This window comes from Balearica regulorum, chromosome 1, assembly GCF_011004875.1.
Source record: "Balearica regulorum gibbericeps isolate bBalReg1 chromosome 1, bBalReg1.pri, whole genome shotgun sequence".
NCBI lineage: Eukaryota > Metazoa > Chordata > Aves > Gruiformes > Gruidae > Balearica > Balearica regulorum.
In genome coordinates, this window is record NC_046184.1 from 137,904,231 (window position 1) to 137,930,128 (window position 25,898).

Below are 25,898 nucleotides of genomic sequence, written 5' to 3' on the forward strand. Positions count from 1 at the left end.
ACTGGGAAAGAAACAGAAGGCAGGAAAAAAAAAAAGTACCTCTGGAGCTCCAAGAGGACACAGGTTTGATCTCTGCTTAAAGGAGGCTGAAGAGACACTGTGAGCTTAGAAAAGCAGCTGCAATAGAGAAGTAAAAGACTTCAGAGAGCCGCTAATAAAATTTGTGGCACCGACAGCGCTGTCTCTGTATTTGGAAATAGTAACCCTGTAGACATGTGCTGCCTAAGCTTTCGTTCGAGGGGACTGTGAAAGAGGCACCTTTCCCAGCCTATTTGTAAGGTAAGGTTAACTTGAATTTTCAACTTAAACAGGTTATTAACCTTACTGTACCAGTTTTGAGAGTAACTCTACAGGCTGTTAACATCGGTGTATATGAAAACAAAATTTGAGATAAAAGCACATAAGTAATAGGTTAAGTCCATTATAAATTCAAGAAGAAAAAAATTTGGAGCAATTACACACTGCATTACTATTTTAATTAAAACAAATCTTTAAAATGAAGCATTGTGGGAAGCCAACTGATTAAATCCAGGTTCTACTCTCACACCCGTACGATCAAATGACATTCAAAATTATTATTTTTTTAGTCATCGGATCTGTGATGTTTTAGCACTTATGGAACAAATCTGGACATTGTCCTAAGATGCCTTGATGTATGGGATTTTAAATAATTGTACTTCACACTGATTTTATACATGTCAGTAATAAAACAGCATTGTATTTCCAAGAGAGATGGCTTTTTCACAATTTAATTCCTGAAGTCACATACACAATATCTATCTCTCTCTCTCATGTGAAAGGTTGAATTTTCACATTCAATTTTAATGGGTAAATTTTCAATTTAACATGAATGAGGAGCTGATTTATTGTTTAAACTCAGATCTCTTCATATTGCTCCTAACAGGTTCAGACAACTTTAAGTCATCTGACAAATTCAGAGTCAATTCTGTTTTACAAAACAGTATTTATTGACTCTTATTTTAACACTAGACGAAGGACAGTTTTGTTAAGTAAAATGATGTAAGGCCAGAAAGATCAATGCTATTCAGAGTTGGTTACATGGTGTCTCTGGAGTCAGCTGGTTTACCCTAGTGAGTTCCGTGTAAGCAGAACCAGTCTGTAAATAGTTCCACTAATTTCCATGGAAATATTTACCAAATGAAGACTGCAGGCCTTAAGTATGAAAATTGTGTTTAAATTGGCATTTTTCACTGTCTAGATAACCCATGTAGAGCACATTTTTCTCCTAGTTAACCTGTGCCAAAAAATTCTTCAGGCCTCTCCATTCACCTTCACATACATAAGCCATAACATAAGACGGTATAACAGCTGCACTGAAGTGCACGGAAGAATCAAGGGCATGGCACAAAATGTCGCAAAGACATAAATTACATGCATTACCTCAGCCAGTTTGCAAAGTATACATTGAACTTCGCATGCACATCAGGAGTGGGTGTGCTGCTGGAAGCAAACAGGACAGACTATACCACCGATCTGACACGTTTACATATCCAAAGCATGTAACCAAATTTTTTTAATATTACCCTGGCTCAGAAGCAATGAATGCTTTAGCAGTCCTGTCAAAATAGAGTAAAAGGAAATAAAGAATCACAGCACAGAAATTTAGAGATGCTACATTTGCAAACACTGAGATAAAATTCAGAGATTACATACATGCCTTCATACACCTTTCACAAAATTAATCAAACATTTTTCAGTGCCACAGAAAATGGGTCTGAGGAAAGGTGGCTACAATCAACACTGAGGCTAGTTTGCATTCAGTGTGAGTGGGTTCTCATGCAAAACATGCTTATCACATTACTTTGGAGAGATTTGAGCTTACTGTTCAGAAAGGAGGAAAAGAAAGCAAGCTTCAAGCCCCAGGAGAACACAGTGGCAAGAACCTGCAAAGGTGTTACATTATTATCAAACCAAGAAGTCCACTAAGCTACTTTAAATCTGTCGGCACTTCCCAGAATATAGCTATTTGGGAAATGAGGCCCATAGGATTATACAAGGATAACGTACCACTGAAAGGAACTCATAATTTATAACCACACATCACTGAGAGAGACAGAACAGTTTTAAATCATCTGAAAAGATGACAATTGACCTAATCACCACTTTTATTCTAGATAACAAACCAGTCATCATCAAAAACGTTAAACTCTAAGGTATCTTCAAACCCAAAGCTCCCCCATCCCCATGATAAAATGCCACAACTACCCAAATGCAAGAGCCTTCCTGATACAACAGAACTGGGAAAGCTCACACCATGTTCCCCATCCTTGGCACACGATGACGTTACAGCTTTGACTGTCAGATGACTTACACCGCTCACTTAACCTGTACTGCAGAGGAAGCGTAATCAACAGATTTATGCTGTTGATACAAAGTGGTATTCAGCAAGGGTGAGTCTAGTACACAGGAGGTTAACATGAGTCTTTTCTACTGTACCTGCTTCTGGTGCTTAAGGTATATAAAGGGAATTAAGTATAAGAGCCTTCATATCTAAATGGTGGGGGGCAGCAACCCAAAATATGCTAACTGATAAAAGATGGAATGGCTTCATTACAAAAAACAGTCCTCCGTGTTTTCAAGAAGCTCTCGCTTAGAGGAGGGCTCAGCTCTCCCAGAGGAGGTCCGTGCAGAGAGACAAGATGCTGTGCGCTCCTGGGCCAGGTGAGCTCGGGAGGAGCTCTGCTCTGTGGCTTGCACCCTCCGCGCAATGGCCACAGCCACCAAACACAACGCCGCCGCTTACCACTGTGGGGGTGGAAATGTTTATCTCCATAATGGCACTATGTATTATAAGTATTTTCTACCCAGATGGACAAGCACATCGCTCGGTTTCCTTCTGGCTCCGTTAGCTTGGGGCATACGTGCTCATGACTGAAATCTAAAGGCCAAGTAAACACTAAGCCGGGGAAATCAACCAAGCTTCCTCCCCGGTCCAGACACTCCAGCCCCCCCAGCAGTAACACGCCAGGCTATTCTAACAAACCAGGGACAGATAACAGCGTAAGCTATTACAAGTAAGTTAAATCATGGAGAGATAGATAGCTATATACACACACACATTAATAGGAGCCTGCCAGTGGAGCCAACGAACAATTACCAAAATGAATCATTACATATAGATGCCTATCAAAAGGACAACATTTTTGTTTGCCATAAACAAACAACCCCAAACCACTTCCTTCTTTTGCCCCATACTCAGGATTTGACTAAATCTGGACAGAAGTAGAATGATCTGATTGGATGTCATATCTCAATAAATGAAAGTCATTTTGATCAACTCAATGTGTCTGATTTTTATCTGATTTACAGTTTCTTGACAACACTTCAGGCCAAGCCAAACAGTGCCACAAGACACTCCAACTTTAAAACATCAGACTAGATAAGCTCTGCAAAAATGCATTAGCCAACACTTAAAAAATGTATCATTTGTTAAAGACCTGACCTCTATGCTAAAGTTTCACCATAAAATATAAGTACGGTTATGTAAGCAACAACATGTCCTGCACTAACTTACTGGCAAAAGAGCAAATGGAGTGGCTGTTTCTGATTTAGCTTAAATTCCTTCTCAAACACTACAAGCTACATTGGAAAAAGGCCTTCATACCTGACTAAGACTCCTCCATAAAAGCACTCATCCTACAATAACAATAACCTCCCCATAATCAAGGCCACAGTTTTGCAGTCCCTTTAAACTGATCTAAATGCAGATATTTTGCCAAAAGAGGCAGTCTCCTCCTTAGTCCACTCTAATTTTGTCTTCCCGCTTTCTCCGTTGTATTAGCAGTAGGGATTGTACAGCCCCACAGAAAATTGGATCAAGAAACCAACCTGGCTCAAAACAGGTAATTATGTGGCTTAAAGCAATTGTGAAACACAGTCTTTGCTGATGTTTTGCCCTCTTTATAGGCAGAGCCATTGCCTATATGCTACTTTTTCAGCTGTGAACTTTATGTGCTGAAACTATGTTTTCATTGTGTATTTGCCTGGCGCTTGGCACAGTGGGATCCAAAAGCACTTCTGCAACAGTCTGCAAATAAAGAGTACTTTCTTCTACCCAGTACAGTTCTGCTTGAGGCCACAACAGGATACTACAAAGTTAGAAAAGCATGCACAGGGTAAGATTGTTTGAAATATAGGAAAAAGTTTGAGGTCTAATACCACATTTTAATCCATAATGATACAGTCAATGCAATCTAATAAATTCAGCTCACCCTAACGTAGTCTCTACAAGCAAATCATACATTGGGTTCACTGACCAGGGAATCAATTTAGTTACCCAAACATAGGTGTCTTACACCATTTCAGAAACTTAAAGGATTCAAAAGCATCAGTTCCCCTAAGAGGTGGCAGCTGGAAGCCAAGTGGGATATGCTGGGCTATCTCAGGTCTCACTAGACAGCTGTGTTTAGCCAACTGAATCAAGCCCAAGAGTGCTATGCTTGTAACTTGGGTCAGCAGTTCACTTGCATGCAGACAACTTTCTTCTATTAGGTATCTGAATCCTCATCTGAGTCCCACGGGCTTTTTCTTTCAGAGGCTCCAGGACCCCAAAGGTTTTGAAATCCTCAAACTGATTTTACTATTGCAATGCCAAGACACACTGGAACACCACAATTTGGACATCTAATACAAGGGCAATTATATTACCAGTGGTCCGTTTTTTCTGATGAGCACTGCATCTGACTACTGAGTCAGTAAAGCATGCACTATCCACCATATAGTGGCACATGAAGCATATTCCAAAGACGTCAGATAAGAACTTCAACTACGAAACTACTTAGAAATCTTCAAAGACAAATGCACAGAATAAAGGACCCTCCAGAAAACAGATCATTTCATCACCACGATGGCTGTACTCTAAGAGTCACTCTAGAAAGAGGCACAGCACGTAAGCCACTACCAAGAAGCTGTTTACTGCCTTGCTCTCAAGAGACAGATGATGGCAACTAGCACCCCAGAAAGACTACCGAAGCAAACGCTCTTAAAACTAAAGCATGCGTTAAAATGAAAAGAATAAAGAACGCTGAATGATGAGAGAACGCATGCTCGCTCGCTCTCTCTCAAAAAAAAAAAGTCATTTGACAAAGTATACCCCACAGCACATCACTGTTACACTACAACCTATTTATCGTGATGTGAGTCTTGGTTTTCCAATTCTGTCTCTGAATGCCTGTCATCTGCACCTTAATGGTAGCTATCTGTTTAGTCAGTCACACTAAATACAGCTTGGTCGTTGCATCCAACGTGATAAAGCAAAATGTCACTCTAGCTTAACAACCCTTGCATTATCACCTGGCTTTATCACAGAATGAAATACGATAACAGACACTGCTTGCCAGTCCATTGATCTCCCCGTAATTTCTCTCTTCGCCTGCCTGCATGGCAACACGCACAGCAATGGTTTTCAGCTCACATTCTTTCTCTTTCTAAAACCGTTACCTCTGTCCCCACGAAAATGAGAAGTACATTTAATGAACCCACTCTAATTCCACAGTGGATAAGCAAAGATACGTTGATGGATGAAATGTAGGCCAGTCAGTCATAGGTAACAACACAATGCATAGGCCCACTGTAAATATCAAATCTGATTAAAATTAAATTTCTTGTAACAGCATAGGGGCCTTTATGTAGAAGGGAAGAAGCCTGTGGGAAAGAGCAGAGGGAGGGATGTTTTTCTTTCCTTAGTTCAGAAAATAAAAGCCCCTCCTCCACTCTGCTGCACATCAAAAAATCAATGATAAAAAAAATAATTTTTATGGCTGTATTCTTACTTGCTTTATCTATTGCATGCCTGTCCTAGCACACAGGGGATTGCCTGCATGGAATTAAAATGACTTCTGCCCACTTAAGTCAACCAGTTAATGTGTTCTGTACTTACACACTGAATTCAATCATCAGAATATCCCAACAGTATAACAAGAGCCACCGTATTACACAAATGGCAACCATTGCAGAGACAAAAGACAATACTTTCCAACATTGCTAACAAGGAAATCAGAGTCATGTTAAAAAAACCTCAAAGAAAAACGATTGTTTTGTCAATTTACTAAAAAACCCAAACCCTACATTCCAGTTGCCACTCCTTTGATTTTTTTTTTTACAATTATACTTTTTTTCCCCTGATATGCTGTTGCTATTTTCTTGTTGCTATTACTACCGAAAACAGCTGCTTGCAGCTGAACAAAAATTCAGTAACAGAACAGAGACTATAAAATGAAACACTTTGTGAATAATAGCTAGGTCACCTGGGTTTCTCAGGCAGGCACCAAAATGAACACGTAGCTCATCTCTAAAGGAAAAAAAGAATCCTAAACCAGTTATTTAAATTAATTAGCATGCATATGCACACATTTCAATAGCCATCTTTTCACTCTGAGCCACACTCACCGCTTGCTTCCAGTAGTCACATCCAATTCTCTTACACTCCCAGCTAGTATCTCCTGCTGCTGTGGAAAAGGTCTTCGTGCGAGCCCGCACTCACAGTAACAGGCTTGCCAGGAAAACGACAAGATGAAAAGCTCTCGCACCACCCCTAGCCGAGAGGAACCCCGAGCTTGGCACCCTGAGCCACAACAACGGCACTGCAGCCCTCAGTCCAGAAAACAAATATTTTCAAAAGGCACTGCCTTCTAATTCCAGTGTGCATGATGCCAACTGTGAAAACAAAAGCTGCTAAAAACAGCGCGCGTGTGCGAGCACATGCACACAGAGCATCTTAGCTGGAATTAACTCACGTTTTCCCCCTATTCTCCCAACCCATCAGTGAACAGAGCAGTCGATTACACTAAGCAAAATAAAATCCTGTACTAAGCATTGCATCGTTCCTGATTTGCTACTGTAGCTTCTGCTGATAAGAACAGAAGATGCAGCCTGTACTCAAAGACCTGGAGAACAAAAGAAATACTGTATGAATTAATACTGAAAATTTCTGTTCTGAACTGACAGGAAAAGGTAATTAAGGTGCACGCCTCTAGCTGTTTCTCTCACGCTCTAACACTAAAGACAAGACGATCTTACCGGGATTTACAGCTGTTTACCCATATTCATTGGATATGTGAGCTTTGCATCCTTACATATGTGCCAGCCAGTTTGAAAGCCTCGCAGAACTGAATCTGTCTCAACCTCTGTGTCTCATTTACTGTAACACAGAGGATTTTCAAAGCCATGCCTCACAACAGCTGGCTTGTTTTTGCCTGCTTCCTATGATTGACAAGTTCATACAAGCGCCGTCAACTTTAACCTTGATAAGTGAAGGCTTGGTCTGTATTGTATGTTACATCATCAGAAACTTCTGACCTCAGGGAAAAGATCTCAGGGACTTCAAAGCTTTTCCCTTCCCCCATCCCCTGGATTTGGTTATTTAAAAAAAAGAAAGGAAAAAAAAAGATTTTAAAAGTTCTTTAATTTTTTAAGAGTTTTTCCCTTCATTTGTGAAAATCAGGATTCGCTTTTCAGCAACAGTTCAGCAAGTTTTAAATATTTAAAATTACTTAAAAAGATCAGTGTTACTAGGGTCCTTTCTGAACAATGTTCAAATAACCAAGTCTTTTAATTTTAGAGGAGAGTTTTCATCAACAGCCCTCCAGCTTGAATTTTTTTGCATGTGTTGTGTGTACAGGCGCTCTCTTGCAGGAGATTCTGCAGGGAAAGAACTAAATGCTTTCATGCTGCATGAGCAAATTACCACCCCCACGCTCCATCTTTAGAAACCAAAGGCATTGTAGCCTTCATCAGAGCAAAGCTCATGCTCCTTTCAATTTTTCTACAAGAACACATTAAAGACTTAATAGAGAAACTGTGGATAAGGCTTTAATATGTGTTAAAAGATAATTTTAAAGATAAGCATTTTAAGAGGAAAATGTTATTTAAACTACATGTAAAATCATATACAGTGGTTAGATATTATGATACAGTGCTGATATCCAGTTAATCCCCTCCCCTAAAATTTTTCTATCTCCCAAAGCTGTTTATTTGATTTCAAGATAGAGAGAGAACAACTTCAAGAAAACTCACCTGTTTACATAATACAACATGACTGGTTAACAGACTTTAGCAAGTCTAGTTGGCCCAGGCAGAGAAATGGAAGTAATAATAGCTGTAACGTTACTTTTTAGCATAAAACTTTACTCAAATTTACTGGCATAAAGAGTCTCCTGCGTGACAGCAAATCATAATCCCCTGTTGCCTAAGGGCTTATAGTGGAAGGTGAACATTTAACAGACTAGCTTTTAGTACCAGAACACCGTAAAGCCACTCCATATGTTAGAAATATATGAACTGCTGCACTGAGGAGACAAATCAGTCACCTATTTCCAAAGATGCTTTTCATCAAGTAACTTAGGGGAAAATAAAATCTACAATACATCAGCATATGATGCTTTTATGAGTTTAACCACTGGAGACCATATCTTATATTATCTCTAATCTCCCTACTCAACTGTTATCATTAAAATAGCCACAAGAAGATAGCTGGATTTCAAGTGATGCAACAAAAAGTGAGTCTTTAGACAGTTTTCATTCTAATTCTCTTTCAGGGAAAGCAGTAAAACTAAACCAGAACACAAAAATATACTAATGGTCAAAAAACTATCTCTGCTTCTCTCTCCACAAACTTTTTTGTGTGCCGTTTCTCTCACCTGCCCACAGTTTCAGTACTTTCAGAAACACGTCTAGGACCTGTCCCAGTGTCTCACATTTGGTAACACCTACCTTTGGGGGCAGAGGAGGAAACTTTCCATAAAACTACCCTCCGACACTTCCTTTTATCAGACCATGGTGGCCTCGCATACCCCTAGCCATCACTGCATGCACAGCGGAGAACAGATGTGCCAGCAGTAATTAAGTGAAAGGAACTTCACTCGGTAATAAGAAGTTGGAAGTAGAAAAAAAGGGGATAGGTGAGGTGGGGTAGCTATCCTCAAGTTTAGAAACAGGGATTCAAAATTCACCAAAGGCAGAGGGAGAAGCCACCCTTCAAGGGTGTGGGGAAACGAGCAAATTGGATGGGGGAGAAACAAGGCTACATTACTGTAGTGTACTGTAAACCAAGCAGAGGCTTTGGAGACAGTCCAGAACCCATTTGATGGGATCCAGCAGCTGCTGGTGAGCCAGCGCGGAGCATCACACCTGCAGGACATGCACCTGAGCGCTGGGCTCAGCGTTGTTGGGAGAGTGAGGAATGGGAAGGCAACGGGAGGAGCCTGCAAGGTTTAGCACTCTCATTTAGCCACAACCAACCCCATATCCCAAAAAAAAAGTATTTGGGATGCTCTTGCAGAAGCACGCATCTCTCAGCTCAAGCAGCCTGGAAGTTTTAAAATGGACAACAGAAGGATGAAAAAGAATGCAAGTGGGACAATTTATCACACAACTCCTGCCTTGATCCTGAGGTATGAGAAGAATTCGGTTCAAAACTTTGCTACTGAAGAGCTACCCTGTGCCAGTGGCCATATGTATTTAGATTAATCATTCTTGAAAGATCAAGAATCCACACTGTGGTATTTAATTTTGAAAAGGGCATTTACATACATGAGAGGAATATTTTTAAAAGGAACAAGCCAGATGGTATAATGCTAAGAGATAACATGCCACAGAAGATACCATATATGAAACTCAGAGAAAATACATAACACCTACCAAAAAACCCAGAAGACCACCCTTTTTCCTCCCTCCTATCTGTCACCTCCAAAGGCTGGATTAAACAGTAATTAAAAGGACATCCACCAGAGAACTAAAGTGCTACCCAAATGAGGAAAATCCCAAACTATTCTAGCAAAACAGATGTATAAATGGAAATTAAAAAAAAAAAATTAAAAAGAAAAGCTGAGGTACAAATTCTTAAAGGTGTTAGAACAAAAAAAGGAAAATTTTTCAAACACAGGTATCTGGCCAGACAGATTATAGGGCCGAAAGTACAATAGTGTAAGAATATGAAAGAAAGAAGGCCACAGTAGAAAATTGACATGGCATCCCCTTCACGTTTCTGTGAGCAAACAGGCTACATGGGAATTATTCTGAGATGCTGTTCATCATTAAGTGGGTAGTCACGAGTTACCTGGATTAGATGATAATCACCTGAAACTCCCATAGGAAATTCCTGAAATAGTAGTTGTGATGTACAACCACCCATTCCTCTGACACTTGGGCAACTGCTTGAGCCAAGTGACACATGCAATGTTTGGGGAGGGAGGGTGTAAGGGTGTTGAAGAGAGAGAATGGGAGAAAGAGAGCAAAAGTAAAAAAAAAAATTAATTGTGAATCTTGGGAACTTCAGAACCATAAACTTAACATCTAAATTAAGCAAACGAGTAGAAATTATACGAAAAGATTCAGCAGCTGTACTAACTAGTGTGTTAAAATGACAAAGAATCATTTGGGCTTGTGCAGAAAAGCTGTGTCTTGGATGCATTACTGTTCTTAGAAAGAGTCACTACACACATGGACAACAGTGATCTTGGATGACAGACTATTTGGATTTTTAGAAGATTCTAAAAAAAAATTATCCTCACCAGAGGCTCTTAAAAAACTGACTGCCATGGGACAGAATCCTCACTTGCATCACCACATGATTAACAGATTAACAGAAGTGGTTGGATCTAGATGATTTACAGAAGGGGTGAAAAAGAAGGTGGCAACAGTTGCTGCTGTGAGGAAATTATTCTGAGTAATAAAGACACAAGCAAAAAATTTCTTAGCATTGAGTGAATGGGCTATAAAACAACAGATGAAATTCAGATTTAATAAATACAAAGTAACCCACAGGATAGCTTTTCCTATACCTCAGCAACATACAATGATGTATAACTGAAATTACTGCTATGCGGGAAGGAAAATCTGGATTTCACAGACCATTCTATGAACATATCTCTGTACTCCACAGCAGTAAAAAAAAAGAAAAAAAAATCAAGATAAAGGAAACATTCTGTTACTTTATGAATTCACAGTACACCCTAATGTTGTTGCAGTTCTCCCACTGCTCCAAAAGGAACATATGAGAATGTGCAAAGACACAGAAGAAGAAAATAAGGACGGGCAAAGCCATACAACAGCTTTCACAAAGGAGACACCCCATCTGTCCCTACAGAAGAGAGGCTTTTTCTCACAACACATCAGCATTGTCAAAAGTCAACGTGGGTCCAAAACCAGTTAGACACTTTTCTAAAAGAGAAACTCATCAAGGGCTGTTAACCACTTAGGATTGCACCTCTTAGCTGCAGATCAGCAGAGGCTGGGCAAGGATATACAGCAGCATGGCTCTGGGTTTGCCATGTTTTCATTTTCTCTGAGCATCTGCTACTGTTCTGTCAGAGAAAGAAAACCTAACCTGCTTAGGTAGACCTTTGGCCTGCCCTAGCATGACTGTTCTTAAGAATAAACTTCCATCAATTTCCTTCATTTATCAGTGATTCTCTACTCTGCTCTTGTGAGACCCCACCTGGAGTACTGCGTCCAGCTCTGGGGGCCTCAGTACAGGAGAGACATGGAGCTGTTGGAGCGAGTCCAGAGGAGGGCCACGAAGCTGATCAGAGGGCTGGAGCACCTCTCCTGTGAGGACAGGCTGAGAGAGTTGGGGTTGTTCAGCCTGGAGAAGAGAAGGCTCTGGGGAGATCTAATTGCGGCCTGCCAGTACCTGAAGGGGCCTACAGGAAAGATGGAGAGGAGGGACTGTTTACAAGGGCATGGAGTGACAGGACAAGGGGTAATGGGTTTAAACTAAAAGCTGGAAGGTTCAGATTAGATACTAGGGAAAAATTCCTCACTGTGAGGGTGGTGAAACACAGGAACGGGTTGCCCAGAAACATTGTGGATGCTTCATCATTGGAAGTGTTCAAGGTCAGGTTAGATGGGGCTTTGAGCAACCTGATCTAGTGAAAGATGTCCCTGACGCTGGGACGTTGGACTACATGATCTTTAGAGGTACCTTCCAACCCAAACCAGTCTGTGATTCAACGTTACACTGTTTAAAAGTGTGATATTTATTCATCTGTTGTTAGTCAGTCACATACACAAAAACCTATGTACACTGGAAAGACATAGTTCATAGTAATGAAACTTGTACTATTTGCAAGTATTTACAGAAATCTCAGGAAGATGAAAGGTGGCATCAACAGATGCTGCTGGACTCTCTCCTTTGGTGCCTCTCTATGCATGGGAAGAGCCACAGAAGTGTTTTCCCAGTTTCAGACAAGATACAAACTTTGAAACAGCCCAAGACTGTACTACATCATCTATTAGTCCATATGATACATACAATGACATCATTGGCAAAAAGAACGGCCTGATAGATGCCTCAATAATCCATATCTTAATGATAAAGAAATGCTAATATAAGTAGAGAAAGGGCTTCAGCAGCTCACATTTGTGAAGTTTTTGTTAATAGCTAAGAGCCTGTGAGTATGCACGTTAGCTCTCCTGCACTTCTTCCAGATGACAACGAGTAGTTGCACACAACTTGCTGGAAAGGGAAACCTGCAATTTATATTTTATTTTTAACTTCATGCAAGAAGGCATTTTCACATGGGAATTCATTATTGTTAGGAAGTCAGATATCTGAAGCATTACTTTAACCAAATTGGTATGTTCTGGCTGCATAAAAAGCATGTTTTCTTCTCCCTTTGACTAAGTAATTAATCTCCCTCAAAAAAGAGCACTTCAACCTTTATAACAGTCCTTATTATACTTAAAATGTTTTTAAAGAGAGGACACTTCACTTTATAAGCTCTTGAATAAAATGAACATAGAAATTGTTAGTACACTGCACATTAGATGAAAAAGTAATCACACATTTTATAATTTATTTCTTATAAAATACCACTTGTTAGGTCATTCGATACTTAGCAAACTGATAGGAAATACTTCTTTCCTTTAGAAAAATTAATGTGAAAAATGACAACAGCTGTCATTGTAGTGTAGAGCAGAGAACTTAGACCTCTTTTGCACCATAAAATATTGAAGCTTGTTAATACAAGCATGAAATGTTTGCCAAAGTAATTTTTCACTGATTTGTAAGGAAGCAGTTGCCCAAGATTGTACCGTTTCTTCCTCAAGAGGAAAAAGGCAGAAGGTGAAAACATTTTGCTTATATAGTTCTGTTTAGAACATTACAGTTGGCTATTTAGGGCAACTTAGGCATCAAGAATGACTTTTACTTTGTTTTTGTATGGTAAAGGCTGTTCCTCCATCTTCAAGAGCTGAGATAGGAGCAACTAGTAAGGCATGAGAAGTCTAAAAGAAATGTCTTACAGTGTTTAATTAGAGTTGAGTCATGCTGTGGTCCCATACTTGACATGCACTTGTACTTGACACCTATTAAATGCTGAAAGATTTTCTGCAACCTGTGATCTCATAAATCCTTTTTCACTTTTTGAAATTATGCAATTTTCATAAGACATTGCAGAAACAAATTAATTGAGATACAAGTCAAATGTTCTTAGAAAGTAAATAAGAGCAATGGCTGTGAACATCGCTAGTAGATGGCAGTCTTAAGAATTAGATCATAGAGCACACAGTTCCATCTTTAACATTCTGAAGGGTTGTGTTGGTTTAGAAATTGTGGAGACATCTACAGAGAAGTTAATTATATAACCAGCATATGTCATTTGACAAATACAGAGAAAGAGACCTGTTTAAAGGACAGACTATACACACCTGTAAAAAGCTACTGAGCTTTTGTAACTAATCTGAAATAGAAAGAGCAGCACCATTAAGAACAAGAAAGGATTAACTTTTGTTTTACAGGTCAGACTCACATAACACTTTTAAAGCAGTCCTAAAGTTAAAAACATGTTTAGAACTGTATCAAGCCTGAGTATAAAAATATTCAGCTCATGTCAGATGACTGCATGCCTGTAAGTTCATAACAAGAGTGCCTCGGTTCTTGCGTGAGAGATGATAATGGCTACTATGGACCACTGTTTTCTCTTCCTATAAAAATACTACTCCCAGCTATTAAATACTGCAATTCAGAAGAACATGTTGTAGCTTTTCTAAGAAGGGAGATGAAACAACCTGAATTCATTGGAAGCACTCAGTAATCTCAGAGGGGGAAAAAATACAACCCAAAGATGAAAGGAGTTCACAAATTATCTTCATCAACTTTAAAAAAAACAAAACCAAAACAAACCAACTTTCAGAAGTAATGTCAATTTAGGTTTCACAATTGTGTACTAAAAAAAAGAGCACCAAAAAAACCCCCAACCCTTTAGTAAAATGAACCAGCAGCAAAAAACCCAGGAGAAAAAAAATTGCTTATCAAGCACTTCCCCCCCGCCTTTCCTTTTTTAACCATTTGCTGTTACAATACTCCAACCCTTTTCCATTCTAGATTCAGTGCATTAAAAAGATTCATATTTCTCCTGACAATAATGAGGGAAGCTGTAACAGTTTATATAAAGTTTATATAAACCCCAAATAATTAATTTTTATTCATTTTTTTGCAAAACAACTGGCGGGAAGGGAGTCAGAGGCACCCTGTAGCACTGGACAGTCTCTAACCCAGAGAAGGCACCCGTGGACTCCACAGCTGGCTCCCAGCTTGGGTCCCTGCACATCTAACCCACTCAAATGCTAAAGGGCTGCTCCTGTGTCCAGCACGGTCACGTTGACGTTGGTAGCACAAAGGCAACTGTAGCACACAGGCCTCAGGAGCACAAAATAAGGGCCATCAGCAATATAATCCAAACTCAGATTTTCAAAGAGAATATTAAAATATGACCACAAGGAAGACCTTAGGTTTGGTTAATATTCACGTTCTAGAATATACCATGGATTAGGTAGATTTGCTAGCCATTTGCAGATTGCTAGCTTTTGAAAGTAGGAAACGAAATGCCTTTAGGGCAATTCAAAAATCATAAAATCAATTCATGTCATGATGAGTCCAGTGCCTTTTGAGCGCAGGAACGCCTTGTTAAATTAAAAAAGAGCACATGGAAATACATATGTTTTCCCATAGGACAGCCATTCATCATAATGCAGTGGTAGTTCACAACACAGGAATTAAATGCCCAAATAAGATATTTTTATTTAGTTATTTTTTTTAATATGGAAGACATATAAGCCCTCTGCATAACACAAGTGCTGAGGGAAAGATTGTGAAAGAGAACATTCTACAAACCCTCCTGTAAGGCAGTGAAATGGTCAAATACATCTGAAATAGTATATCAAAATAGGCTTTGGCTTAAAAAAAAGAAAAAAAAGAAAAAGAAAAAAAAGGAAAAAAAAGAAAAAAGAAAAAAGAAAAAAGAAAAAAGAAAAAAGAAAAAAAAGAAAAAAAAAGAAAAAAGGGGAAAAGGGGGGAAAAGGGGGGAAAAGGGGGGAAAAGGGGGGAAAAGGGGGGAAAAGGGGGGAAAAGGGGGGAAAAGGGGGGAAAAGGGGGGAAAAGGGGGGAAAAGGGGGGAAAGGAAGAAGAAAAAAAGAAGAAAAAAGACAAAAGAAAGGAAAAAAAAAAAGAGAAAACAAGAAAAAGTTATTGCAGCTGGTGCCCAGTCATGTGATTTTCATGGATTCCATGATTATAAAGCAAGAATTGTGCTGCACAAACACTGCTAAAATGCTGGCGTAGGAGTATCATTCACATGCTTCTGTGACTAGGGTTCAGCACTAGTGGATGGAAATCATTTTACTTGTCCAGAGATGCTGTCTGCCTACAGAAGCACGTCTGCTCCCGGCTGATTGTGCTGCTGCCTCCCTTCTCCCTCCCCTCCTGCCCGATCTCCCCTCCATGTGCCTGCGCACACATTCACACTCTCACGGGCTATTCATTTTGAAATCACTATGGTAAGTACAAAGGGCTACAAAGAATTAGAAAAATAGCAGATGGTCTCTTCAGCTGGGCCATAAGCAATGCAAAATACAACTGTATAAAACCACAAATAAATACTAATTTGTTGTAAACGACAAGAGTATGTTTGCCATAGTTCATAATTTTCCTCTCCCCTTGAGAAATTAATACCCTTACAGAACTGAGAAAAGCCTGTAGAAATTATTTTTCCTATACATACGTTTCTTCTGTTACAAAAACCAGAGCTATCAACTCTGGCGACAGCAGTGCATGCAAAATCTCGCTCCAGCTGCCACACGCCACTTAAGCAGCTGCAGTATCAGCAATCACCGAAATCACTGCTTACATTACAACAGCTCCGGCAAAGTGCAGGCCAGGAGGAGGGCACCCCATGAGTGCTAGACATTTAAGAATTTTAACGGCATTGTGCACACAGTCATACATTTGAACAAGGTCTGAAAATATTGTACAGTTTAATTAAAAACATGAATTAACAGAGAAAAGAGGAGCTGATCAAATGGGAAAACAACTTTTAGTGGCTTCTGTTCATGTACTGCATTTTGCAAAGGCACAAGCAAAGTCCAATTTACAGCACTACTGTGTTCCAGTAGCATACTGTCTTTGCCAAGGATAATATTGGAAAACTCTTTTGGGAAACCTCAAGCGTTCCCTCCCTCCCTCCCCCTCCCCCTGCCAAAAACCTGTAACTGATAAATACGAAAAATATCTGAATTGTCTCATCCACACAAATAAGGATCATCTGGCTCTGAACAAACTGTAATACACTCAACACTTCACGATTTCTTCAAGCTCACCCTAGAGTCCCAACAGAATTCATGTTGAGATTTATCATGCACGTTCAAGTATGTGGGGAGGAGGGAAACAAGGGAAAAAGGCATTGCAAAAACTCTGAAATCACCATAGCAAAACTTTCAGTTTAGGTCAGGAGAATATCAGATCAGAGCTGCCATAAGAAATCTCTTAAAGCCAGAAATTAAGACATACTTACCTCACAGTGCAGTTCCTTTCATCCAGTTTGTTAACTTTAGAGAAAATAAGCTCCCCATCTTCCTTTAAATCCTCCGCTTGCCTCCTTACTTCAACTGCAACTTCCTAAAAGTGGTTTATAGCACAAGTAAGACACCAAGTCATCATGTTTCAGGCTCCTGAAAAATCTATGATTATGGAACCACTTATTTGTGGGTTTGCTCTGTTTGAATATACATGAAGTCAACAGCATAGCATGTCTTAAGCTTGTTTGGATTTAAGTGGTACAGTATGCTGTGACCTCTTGTGCAGCACTACCGACCCGGCAGTGCTTGAGCTCCTGCTCTACTTTGCGGATCTACAGAACAGCTGAATGTTTATATACACCTTCATGACTTCCATTTGGCAAAGACAAAAAAAACCCTGGCAAAGACGTTACAGAAGACTTGCTCACATTTTACAAGAGGCAAGTACACACCAGCTTTTGAATCCCGGAGCGCGTACTTTAGTTTCTCAGTAAAACACACAACATCACTGTTCCAGAATTCTTTTATCTCGCTATCTTCAAACAACCACACCCAAAGCATAGCTTTGCATTACAAACACTGAACCTACAGGAAATTTAATTGCACATTAGCACTGGAATCATCTGAATCACATACGCAAAACAACATCTTTATTTACTTCAGTCTGTTGTAAGCATCTTCAATGCACTTATCACCATATTTTCCAGGTGCCTAAACAGGTGTCTGCTTTTTGCCCCAGGAGGCCTGTACTGAACTTAAAGGCACTGACTAATAAACCAGAAATGCATACATGGAATAGATTATATGATGATTTTTCTGCTGGGTAGGCAATTATTTAATAATTTAGTTAATTTAATTTTCAAAATAACTTCCAGGTGAATATTTCCAGTGCTTGGAATCTCTATCCTAGTAAATTATCCGCATAGTTAAGTCTGCACGTAGAGTTCAAAAATAACTTTTACAAAACTTCAAGAAAAAGAGTTCACAACTTTTAGAGATCAACATATTTTGATCCTTTTTGAGCTATTCTCATTCTACTCCCTGTATATATACACACACACACACAGAGGTGCTGTGTGGATGTGCATGTATGTATGCATGCAATGTTTTTACCAAGAGAAAAAAAAAAAAGAAAAAATAATATACAACTGCATCGCCTCAATTCTTTTCTTGCATAAGGTGAAGTTCAACACAGGTTGAACACACTATGACTCCTTTATACATATCAGGCAATCTTGCAGCAGCTTGAACAGCCTCTTTTAAACAGAGAACTTAAAAGACTTGGTTTCTCTGTTTACTTCCCCTGCCACCTGCCAACCATTCCCTGGCCCTGCTCAGTTAAAAATTAACTTAATATTTACTTGCAAGTTGAACAGACATTTGGCATCTTTCTAAGGAATAAATTTGTACATCTTAATCAAGCAAACTGACATAAACCAAAACACTAAGCAGTTTTATTTGTTGCTGTGGTGCAGCTTTAACATTAACAGACATATTTTTAATCTCTAAACTTTATTAGGCAGAAGTTTTGTCATATGTAGCTTTCGAATCAAGCAACTTTAGAAGAAAAAAAATGAAATCCATGGAAAACAATCAGACCATTAACAAAACTGGACAAAAGTATACATTATTTCCCGTTGGAACATTTGTCTTCATAGTTTCAGAGAACTGGAAAAGCCTTAAAATGGGGAAGGCAGCCACACCAATGAAAAAAATAACTTTGTGAACTTTGATCCTCCTATACCTCTACTGTAGAAAAAGAGGATATTATCAAATCAACTGGGTTGTTTTCTTCCATCTGACTACAACACACAAGAAATTACTTGATCCAATTGCTTTTTTGCTACACTCAATTCCTGTGCAATACAAACTTTGATCTTCTTCATTTTACTTATGAGAGCTACCTGTAACAATTATCCCTTACTGAGAAAAGGCAACCGCCACACTACATTGTGGTCCTAAACTGGAAATTTTCATTAAAATTATCTCATTCCCCCTCCACCACCCTCCTGACCCCTCCCCGGGCAATTTAAAGGATGATGTGAAAGACACTTGTACCTGTTTGTAGAAATCAGTAGAAGGGGATGATCTAGACCTCTCATGGGTGTACTGGGGTTTCTCAAGTTGTTCATGGCCGGCATCAAGGATATTATCGGCTGAATGGTATCTTCCTGAGTTCCTTGGCTCTATCGGCTTCCGCTGCTCCTTCCACGATGCCTGATACTCTGCAAAGGTTCCCAGGCGCTGCGGCTGTTCAGATTTCACAATCTTATCAGCAGCCTTATTGCTGCTACCGTGGTGGACGTTATCTTTGGAAGCACATGCAGTTTCAAGTCCAACAGAGGCTGCCCGACCTCTTCTCTCATACCATGACTCCTCTCCCTCTTGTCCACCATGACCTTTCCTATCCAGCCTCTCAGGCTGTCCCTCAGCTAGGCTGTGGGGAGCAGGTTTCTGTGCCAATTTCCTGTATGCAGGCTTACTTGTTTCTTCAAAAAATTTCCACCTGTCTGCAAAGGAGCCCAGGGCTGCTTCAGATGTATTTGGACGGCAATGAGCATGGCACTCATCCTCCAACATCCCCACCTCATTCATCTTCTCTGGTTCAGAGTAAGACTTCAGTTTTTGCTCTGTTGTGAACCTCTTCCTGGCTCCAATGCGAGAAACGTGATGAGTGCCGCTCCCTGCAGGGTTTGCTTTAGCTTGTGTAGCCTCGAGGAATCCAGACGCATCTTCAGAAACCAAAGCCAATAACGAAGAGTTGTAACTACCAGTTTTCTGCTCGGGTGACCTGGGGAGATATTCAGCGGGGCTGGGCTCCAAGTCCCGCCGTTTGAAGGATGTTGCCCTCAGAACTCTGGCCTGTGCTTCCTTGAGGTGATCTTTGTAGGTGCTGGTAAAGTTAGTATCTGGGGAGGTGGTGACATTTTCTGCTGAATCTGGCTTCCAGGTCTCATTGCACTCCTCTGTTTCAGATGACCCTACTAACGTAGCAGTGCTTCTACTTTTCTGCAGCTTCGCTCTTCTCAGTTGGATCTCATTTCTCAGGGTTGTTGCAAAACGATCGCTCCTTCGTGCCTGTTTAGATAAGTGAGTGTCAAAAGGGGCCTGTCGCTCTGTTACTGCTTCTGGGCTGTTCTCAGACTGTTTTTTCCCTTCCTGAGCTAAAGAGTGCAACATTGGGGTCTTCTGAGGAGAAATCTTGCTACTCTCATCTTTCCCCCACCTAAAGTCTTTCTGAGCAGATCTGTTTTCCGTGGCAAGGACACAGCCCTTTACATACTCCTGTTGACCGTACCTAGTTTCAGTTTCCTCAGAGGTCCTCTCAAAGTTTTTCTTTTGCCCAGACTTTTCAGTCTGATTGAGTTTTTTAGCTTCTTCTACTACAGTACACCTAGCCTCCCCCTCTCTGTCCACTGGGTAATGACTACTGTTATCACACCCTTCTGGTGAAGATTCAACAGATTGTTGAGGTAGATAGCATTTTGGTTTTTGGACCATTGTGACAACTGCAGGATTTTCGTGAGGTGCAAGCGATGCATAAGCCCCCACTGCAGGTTTCCAGCTGTCGTCCTTGAGTTGTAGTGCCTTTGAGCTTCCCTGAGCTGGCTGTTTCGCTGTCACACAATAGTAGCGACTCTGTCCAGTGTTGTCCACCTTCTGTTCAGCAGCACTGTTCGAAGAGGAGGAAGTATTGAGCAGACCAGCTTGGTTTGGACTGTAGCCATGAAAATGATCTGTAGGTAACTCCTGAATGCCACTATAGGACAGATAATGTTGCTGATCTTTAGGCGCAGCTAAGATTCTTGCATTGTGAAAAAAAGTGCTTTCGTCACTGTACTGGTGCTGATGGTGGTAACTATAGGTAGGCTGTGCAAACCGAACATCAGTGCTGGACAAGGACGACTGGAGTTTGTTCACAGTTCCTGCATTACTATTGTACCTTTCACCAGTCAAAGAAAAAGTGTGTTCTGAACTAAGCTCAGATTTATAATTTGAGCTGCTGACCCTCCTGTCACATGCTCTGGAGGGCCGCCGCTGCAGCTCCACAGTTTCCAAGTTCCAGTCACTCCTGGGCTGAGACTGGTTCAGGGCTGTAAAGTGCTGTGTACTGGCACCCTCTGAGTACACAGGACCGTGGGCTTTCTCATGACCTTTGGTAGCAGCAAAGCTGTCACTACGGAGAGGTGGAGGTGGAGGGGGAGGAGATGAAGACTTCTTCTTATCTGGAACATACCACACGGGTCCAAAACTGGATCTTCCAGAGCTAGTGAGCTTGCCATCGGGGTGTTCCTCTATTCTAGGACTTTTATTGTTCTCGTATTGGATGGGAGCTGGCAAATACCCAGGTTTCTCCTCTATTCCACTGCTGTCATTCAAGAACTGGCCAGACTTGTTTCCATGCTTTGCATTTTCCCAGTGGCCTACTTTGTATAGCATGTTCTCTGTTGAAGAAGTGTCAGCATTGGATAGAGTGTGGTCAGGGGTGCTAGAACTTGTGGAGAAAGACCCGTAGGCTGAATCCCGCTTACTTTGGCTCCCTAGATGATCAATGCTGCTATTAGACCTCGCAGAAGAAAGTCTTCCGTACTGGGCTACTTGTGGAGTGTGGTCCCAGCTGTCCATACTTCCCAAAGAGCTGAACTGGTCAGAAGTGCGATGTAGACTTGACTGATCCCACACGTTTGACAGGTCATGAGAAGAACAACTATGGTAGGAAACAAACAAAAAGCCTCAGCATAGATATATCAGTCAAAAAATGCTACCGCATAATTATAAATATATACCCACTGATTTTACTAACATTGGTTAAGATCCACCTGCATAGCAGTTACTCAAGACAATCAATCTAATAAAATTAGAAGTTTGAACAAAGTCAGGGTTTTCTCTTTATACTTTGCCACTGATTCAAAGCTTGAAAGTTTAATAACTAATTCAACTTCCCTTTGTAAGTTTACCAATAAGGCATCCGCATTTATCTCCTTGAAGGCTCCCTTCTACCTCTGCAAATTATTGATCTGGCTGACTTTACTTTCAGACAAATTTAGTTTGAGCTCCATTAGCTCCCTCTTTCCCAGGACAAACACCAACTTATTTTTCAGCTTATTTTCCAGGTACCCCAATTATTCCAGCTCACATACTTCCCTGTTCACCTTTTGTAATCCAACTCTAAACTTCTTCAGTCCATAAAGTTATTCCCTTGTCCTGCTCACCCAAATCTGCCCATTCATTTAATATTTTCATCTCTAAATGAAGGTTCACTAAAAACATTTGCCTCAAATGCCACCATTTTAGTTCTGAGCCTCCATATGCAACTTGCCACTCTCAGGCTGACACCGTTACAACAATGTCATTCAATTCCACCCAGTTCCACAACACTGACAGGAAAATGTCAGGAGGAGATACCAGAGCAACACAAGCTCTGCATGGCCAAAACTAAACTTCTTGCCTTCCTTCAAGAATCCTTACCGCCACTGACTGGTTCCTCTCTGCCACTCTTTCTCTATAGAAACGTCATCTTTGACATTATACTTTCTCTGGATCATTTGCCTAGGACACTATTTCAAAAATCTTACTGCTTCTGTTGTTTTCCTATCTAATCAGTTTTGTTCTGTTTTCTTTCTTTTCTTTTATATCTTTCACAGCACCCACCTCCTGTCAATCCAACGCACTGATGCTGAGATGATAGTCTTTCCACTTATTCTTATCACATCTCCCTGTTTGAACTTCACTGGCAGCCCCTCCTGCTTTTATATACACCAAATTCAAATTCTTGCCCTTGCATGCAAAGCCCCTTGGTAGAAATCCCAGAATTATTCCACTTCCCTGTAGCTATAATTATAAGAAGCATCTATCAAATCTCATGCAGTAAAGAAACCTGTGAAAGCTAGCAATGAAATTAGATTAGTCCACACAAAAATACAAAGAGAGATACAGATCTTTTTTTCTGACAAAAATATTGCAAAGGTCAACTAAACAGCTTTTTGGAATTCAGTATTAACATGAGAATTACTTCCCCCCTTCCCCTCCCCATTACTATAGCACTTGTAACTTTTTTTTTATACAACATGGTCAAAAGCAATTTATGTGAAATAAGAGAAGGTATACTTTTTGCTTATTTTCTAAAAGCATTTTATTAACAAGATACACTAGCATTGGCCTCATGTTGTGGTTTTTTTTGTTCTTTCATTCTTTTATTTTCAGCATTTTAAAACATCTTGCTGAATACTTAAAAAGATCTTAATTGTCATCTTGGGCAGATACTGTGTTTCATGTAAAAAGTGTTTTGGTCATTATTAAAATCTCCTTTGTTAATGAAGAATGTTAGCCAGATATTCCTATGAATTGCTGATATTTTCCCCCTCCTTCAGCACTAAGGAGATACTTGGCATCAATTAAAATAAAGATGGCACTTGTGCAGGAAAGCCTCAATGTACAAGTTTCATGTAGATCTGCTGGTATCGAATGTGAAGCAGAGATCATCAGCATAAGAGGTCAAAGCCCTGCTAGAAAACGCCTAATAGAAATCCAGCAGATACAGCAAAAGCTTCAAAGAAAGGACAGGAAAGTTTCTGATGGTGTGTTATGGCAAACCTTCTGTGGTTGCAGGGCAATCCTCCCAGGAACCCTGACACGGAAGAGAGTCTAAAAGCCATTTCTCTGTTTGAGTCTGGCATCCCAGGATATCCTTCTCTCAATAGCTTTTGTACAGTGGATTCACAAAAGCACCTACACTGCTGTTCAAAGTCTGGCAGGTAAAGTCCAGGAATAATCTACAAATGCCATCCTTGGCCATTTTGGCCAATAAGCCTCACCACTACTACCCTGGGGCATGAGTTTCTGCTTCTGGGTCGTCCCAGAAATGACACCATCTCAGGAAATCAGACCACATGGGATTACAGATGAAATGTACCTGACCCTCATTGCCCCAGAAATTCAGTTTAAGCAGCCTTCTCAAAACATATTTGCCTCACACCCACACCTGTAAGGCGAGAAGCAAGTAGAAGAGGTTGTTGGTTTCAGCTGCACACCAAGGAGCACAAAAATAAGAAGATTATAAGGTCCTCTATTATAGTATATCCTACTGGAAAAAAAAATGCAGGGTCTAAACTTTCAGCAATTTAAGATAGTGCATACCCTAGTGCACTCAGCCTTAGTCTAGGGTGGGCTAGGAAAAAAAAAATCTGCATCCATGTTGTTAATGTATGACTTCTGTGAAGAAGACAGCAGAAGACTCATAGTGGGAAATTAAGGCACCAAACCCTTACAAGATCTAACTCTCTAGCCTTCTGTGAGAGGCATCTAGACCTGGCCCAGTGCTACCAAGATAGCTTACAGTTTTTGAATGAAAGTCACATGATAAAAAATACACACGTGGTGGTAGACGTGGAGAGCTGGGCTCCAGAACTACCCTCTTTCCTACCTACACTGGTACAGTATCTTCTGGTCTGTCTGTCTGCCTCCAGCTGGATGTGCCTTCTCAAAGGTCCAAATTCAGTAGGCTGGCAAAAAATTCCCACCAAAACCAACCATAAAAACCCTCAAACCAAATCAAATTATCCATAGCTTAATCTAGCACCTACGTAGGTAGCAAGGACAATTTTCAGAGGGTTGTTTTGTTCAACTGCGCCCCAGCCCACCAACCAGAAAATCCAGGTATATCGTGCTTGGAAGAGAGTGAAAGCATCTCTCCCCCTGATTGAATTCTCCATATTTTACAAGTGATTTAGTTTTCACACTCACAGAGAGAATGCAGGCAGGCACATTCAGAAAAGATTTTAGGCTGTGAATACCAATTCTCAGATGCTTAGTTCAAGGAAGGGCAAGAAATTCCAGGGAGTGCTCAAGGATGGGATCCTCGGACTAGAAATGTACCCTCCTGGGGCTATTTCTATTCTCCTTGCATACTGCTGCTTTCAGCTACTGATTGGTGTACATCCGGTTCAGCTTGGTGCTTGATTTAGAGCGCACGGTGCTTCTTGGTTTTGTGAATTGTGCTTTGAAAGTTGGGAATCTCTGAAGCCACTCACATTCCCTTTTTGCAGACAAGCAAGCCCAAAGAACCCCTCTTGGCAACTGGGATCCTCAAAATAACCAAATCCTTGGGCTGGCACTTTGGGAATGCTGGGCCTCCAGCAGCTGCAGTCTGAACTCAGCTCTGCCACTGAAACTGTCTTGGGCAACAGACACCAGGACTGACAGATCTCCCAAAGATATCACCTTTCAAGTGGGCAGCATAGGCAGCCAAGGGGTTCAGGATGGCAGTGCCCTGGGAATCCTGGTATTAGACTGTGCTAAAGCCACTAAATCTTTCAGCAGCATCTGAGAAAGTAGAATTTCCCCTTTTTATTAATATTGGTATCTACAAGCAGTTGCTTCTATTTCTGATATGTGGGGCGACAGGATTGCTCTATTCCCCTCCCTTTTTTCCTTTACACCCACAATTTCCTGCCCAAAGCTTGCTTCAAAATGGCCCTGAATCAAATTTTTTTTCTTATTTAAATATTATGATTCGCCCAGCTCCTATCAAGTCATACTTTAAGACGCATGTCTTGTCATATTTTACTTTCACAAGGTACAAGGACAACCACCAGGAAGAACAGGAAGCATATATTGATTTACAGCTCCATCAGAAGACTCAGTAGACCGAAAGTAGAAATACTTTTGAGTTAGCATTGCAACCAGGAGCTCTATAAAATTTTTAGACATTTCCGAATTTTGTTTCTATGTATGAGGACTTTACTGTCTTCAAATCTATAAATCTAAATCAGCCCATTTACATGAAATTTAAATACAAACTCTCTAAATCAGTGTAAAGCAGCAGCAACTATAATCAAGGATTTGAGAAATATAATGTGCTAAAACTTCTGTTAATGAAGTATTACAAAATGCATTTTAAAACCTTTCTGTCTAAATGTTAACATTCATACTTTATTCAAGGGCAGATAACAAGTTATTTTAAAAACAGCAGGGAGCTTCTAAAGAAAACAAACGATGTAAAAACAATTGTAAAAATGACATGAAAAATAAAATAAAACCTTAAAACATCAGTATTCTTCTATTTTAACTACCATGACAAATTAACA

General features: G+C 40.3%; 1 protein-coding gene across 6 annotated transcripts in view; it reads right to left on the reverse strand.

The window, feature by feature from the left end:
* Positions 1-25,898, reverse strand: part of SHROOM2 (shroom family member 2) — a 132,991-nt gene that overhangs the window by 19,075 nt on the left and 88,018 nt on the right. The window contains exons 4-7 of one of the 6 annotated variants that reach the window (XM_075776602.1): positions 18,871-21,520; positions 16,809-16,912; positions 1,402-1,461; positions 40-117 (exon numbers count right to left, since the gene is read on the reverse strand). In XM_075776602.1, coding sequence (XP_075632717.1) covers positions 40-117; positions 1,402-1,461; positions 16,809-16,912; positions 18,871-21,520 — 2,892 coding nt within the window. Of the gene's footprint in view, positions 1-39; positions 118-1,401; positions 1,462-1,843; positions 1,905-6,408; positions 6,687-7,038; positions 7,125-16,808; positions 16,913-18,870; positions 21,521-25,898 lie in introns of those variants that run through there. The other 5 variants (XM_075776609.1, XM_075776633.1, XM_075776617.1 and 2 more) reach the window with 5 other exon arrangements.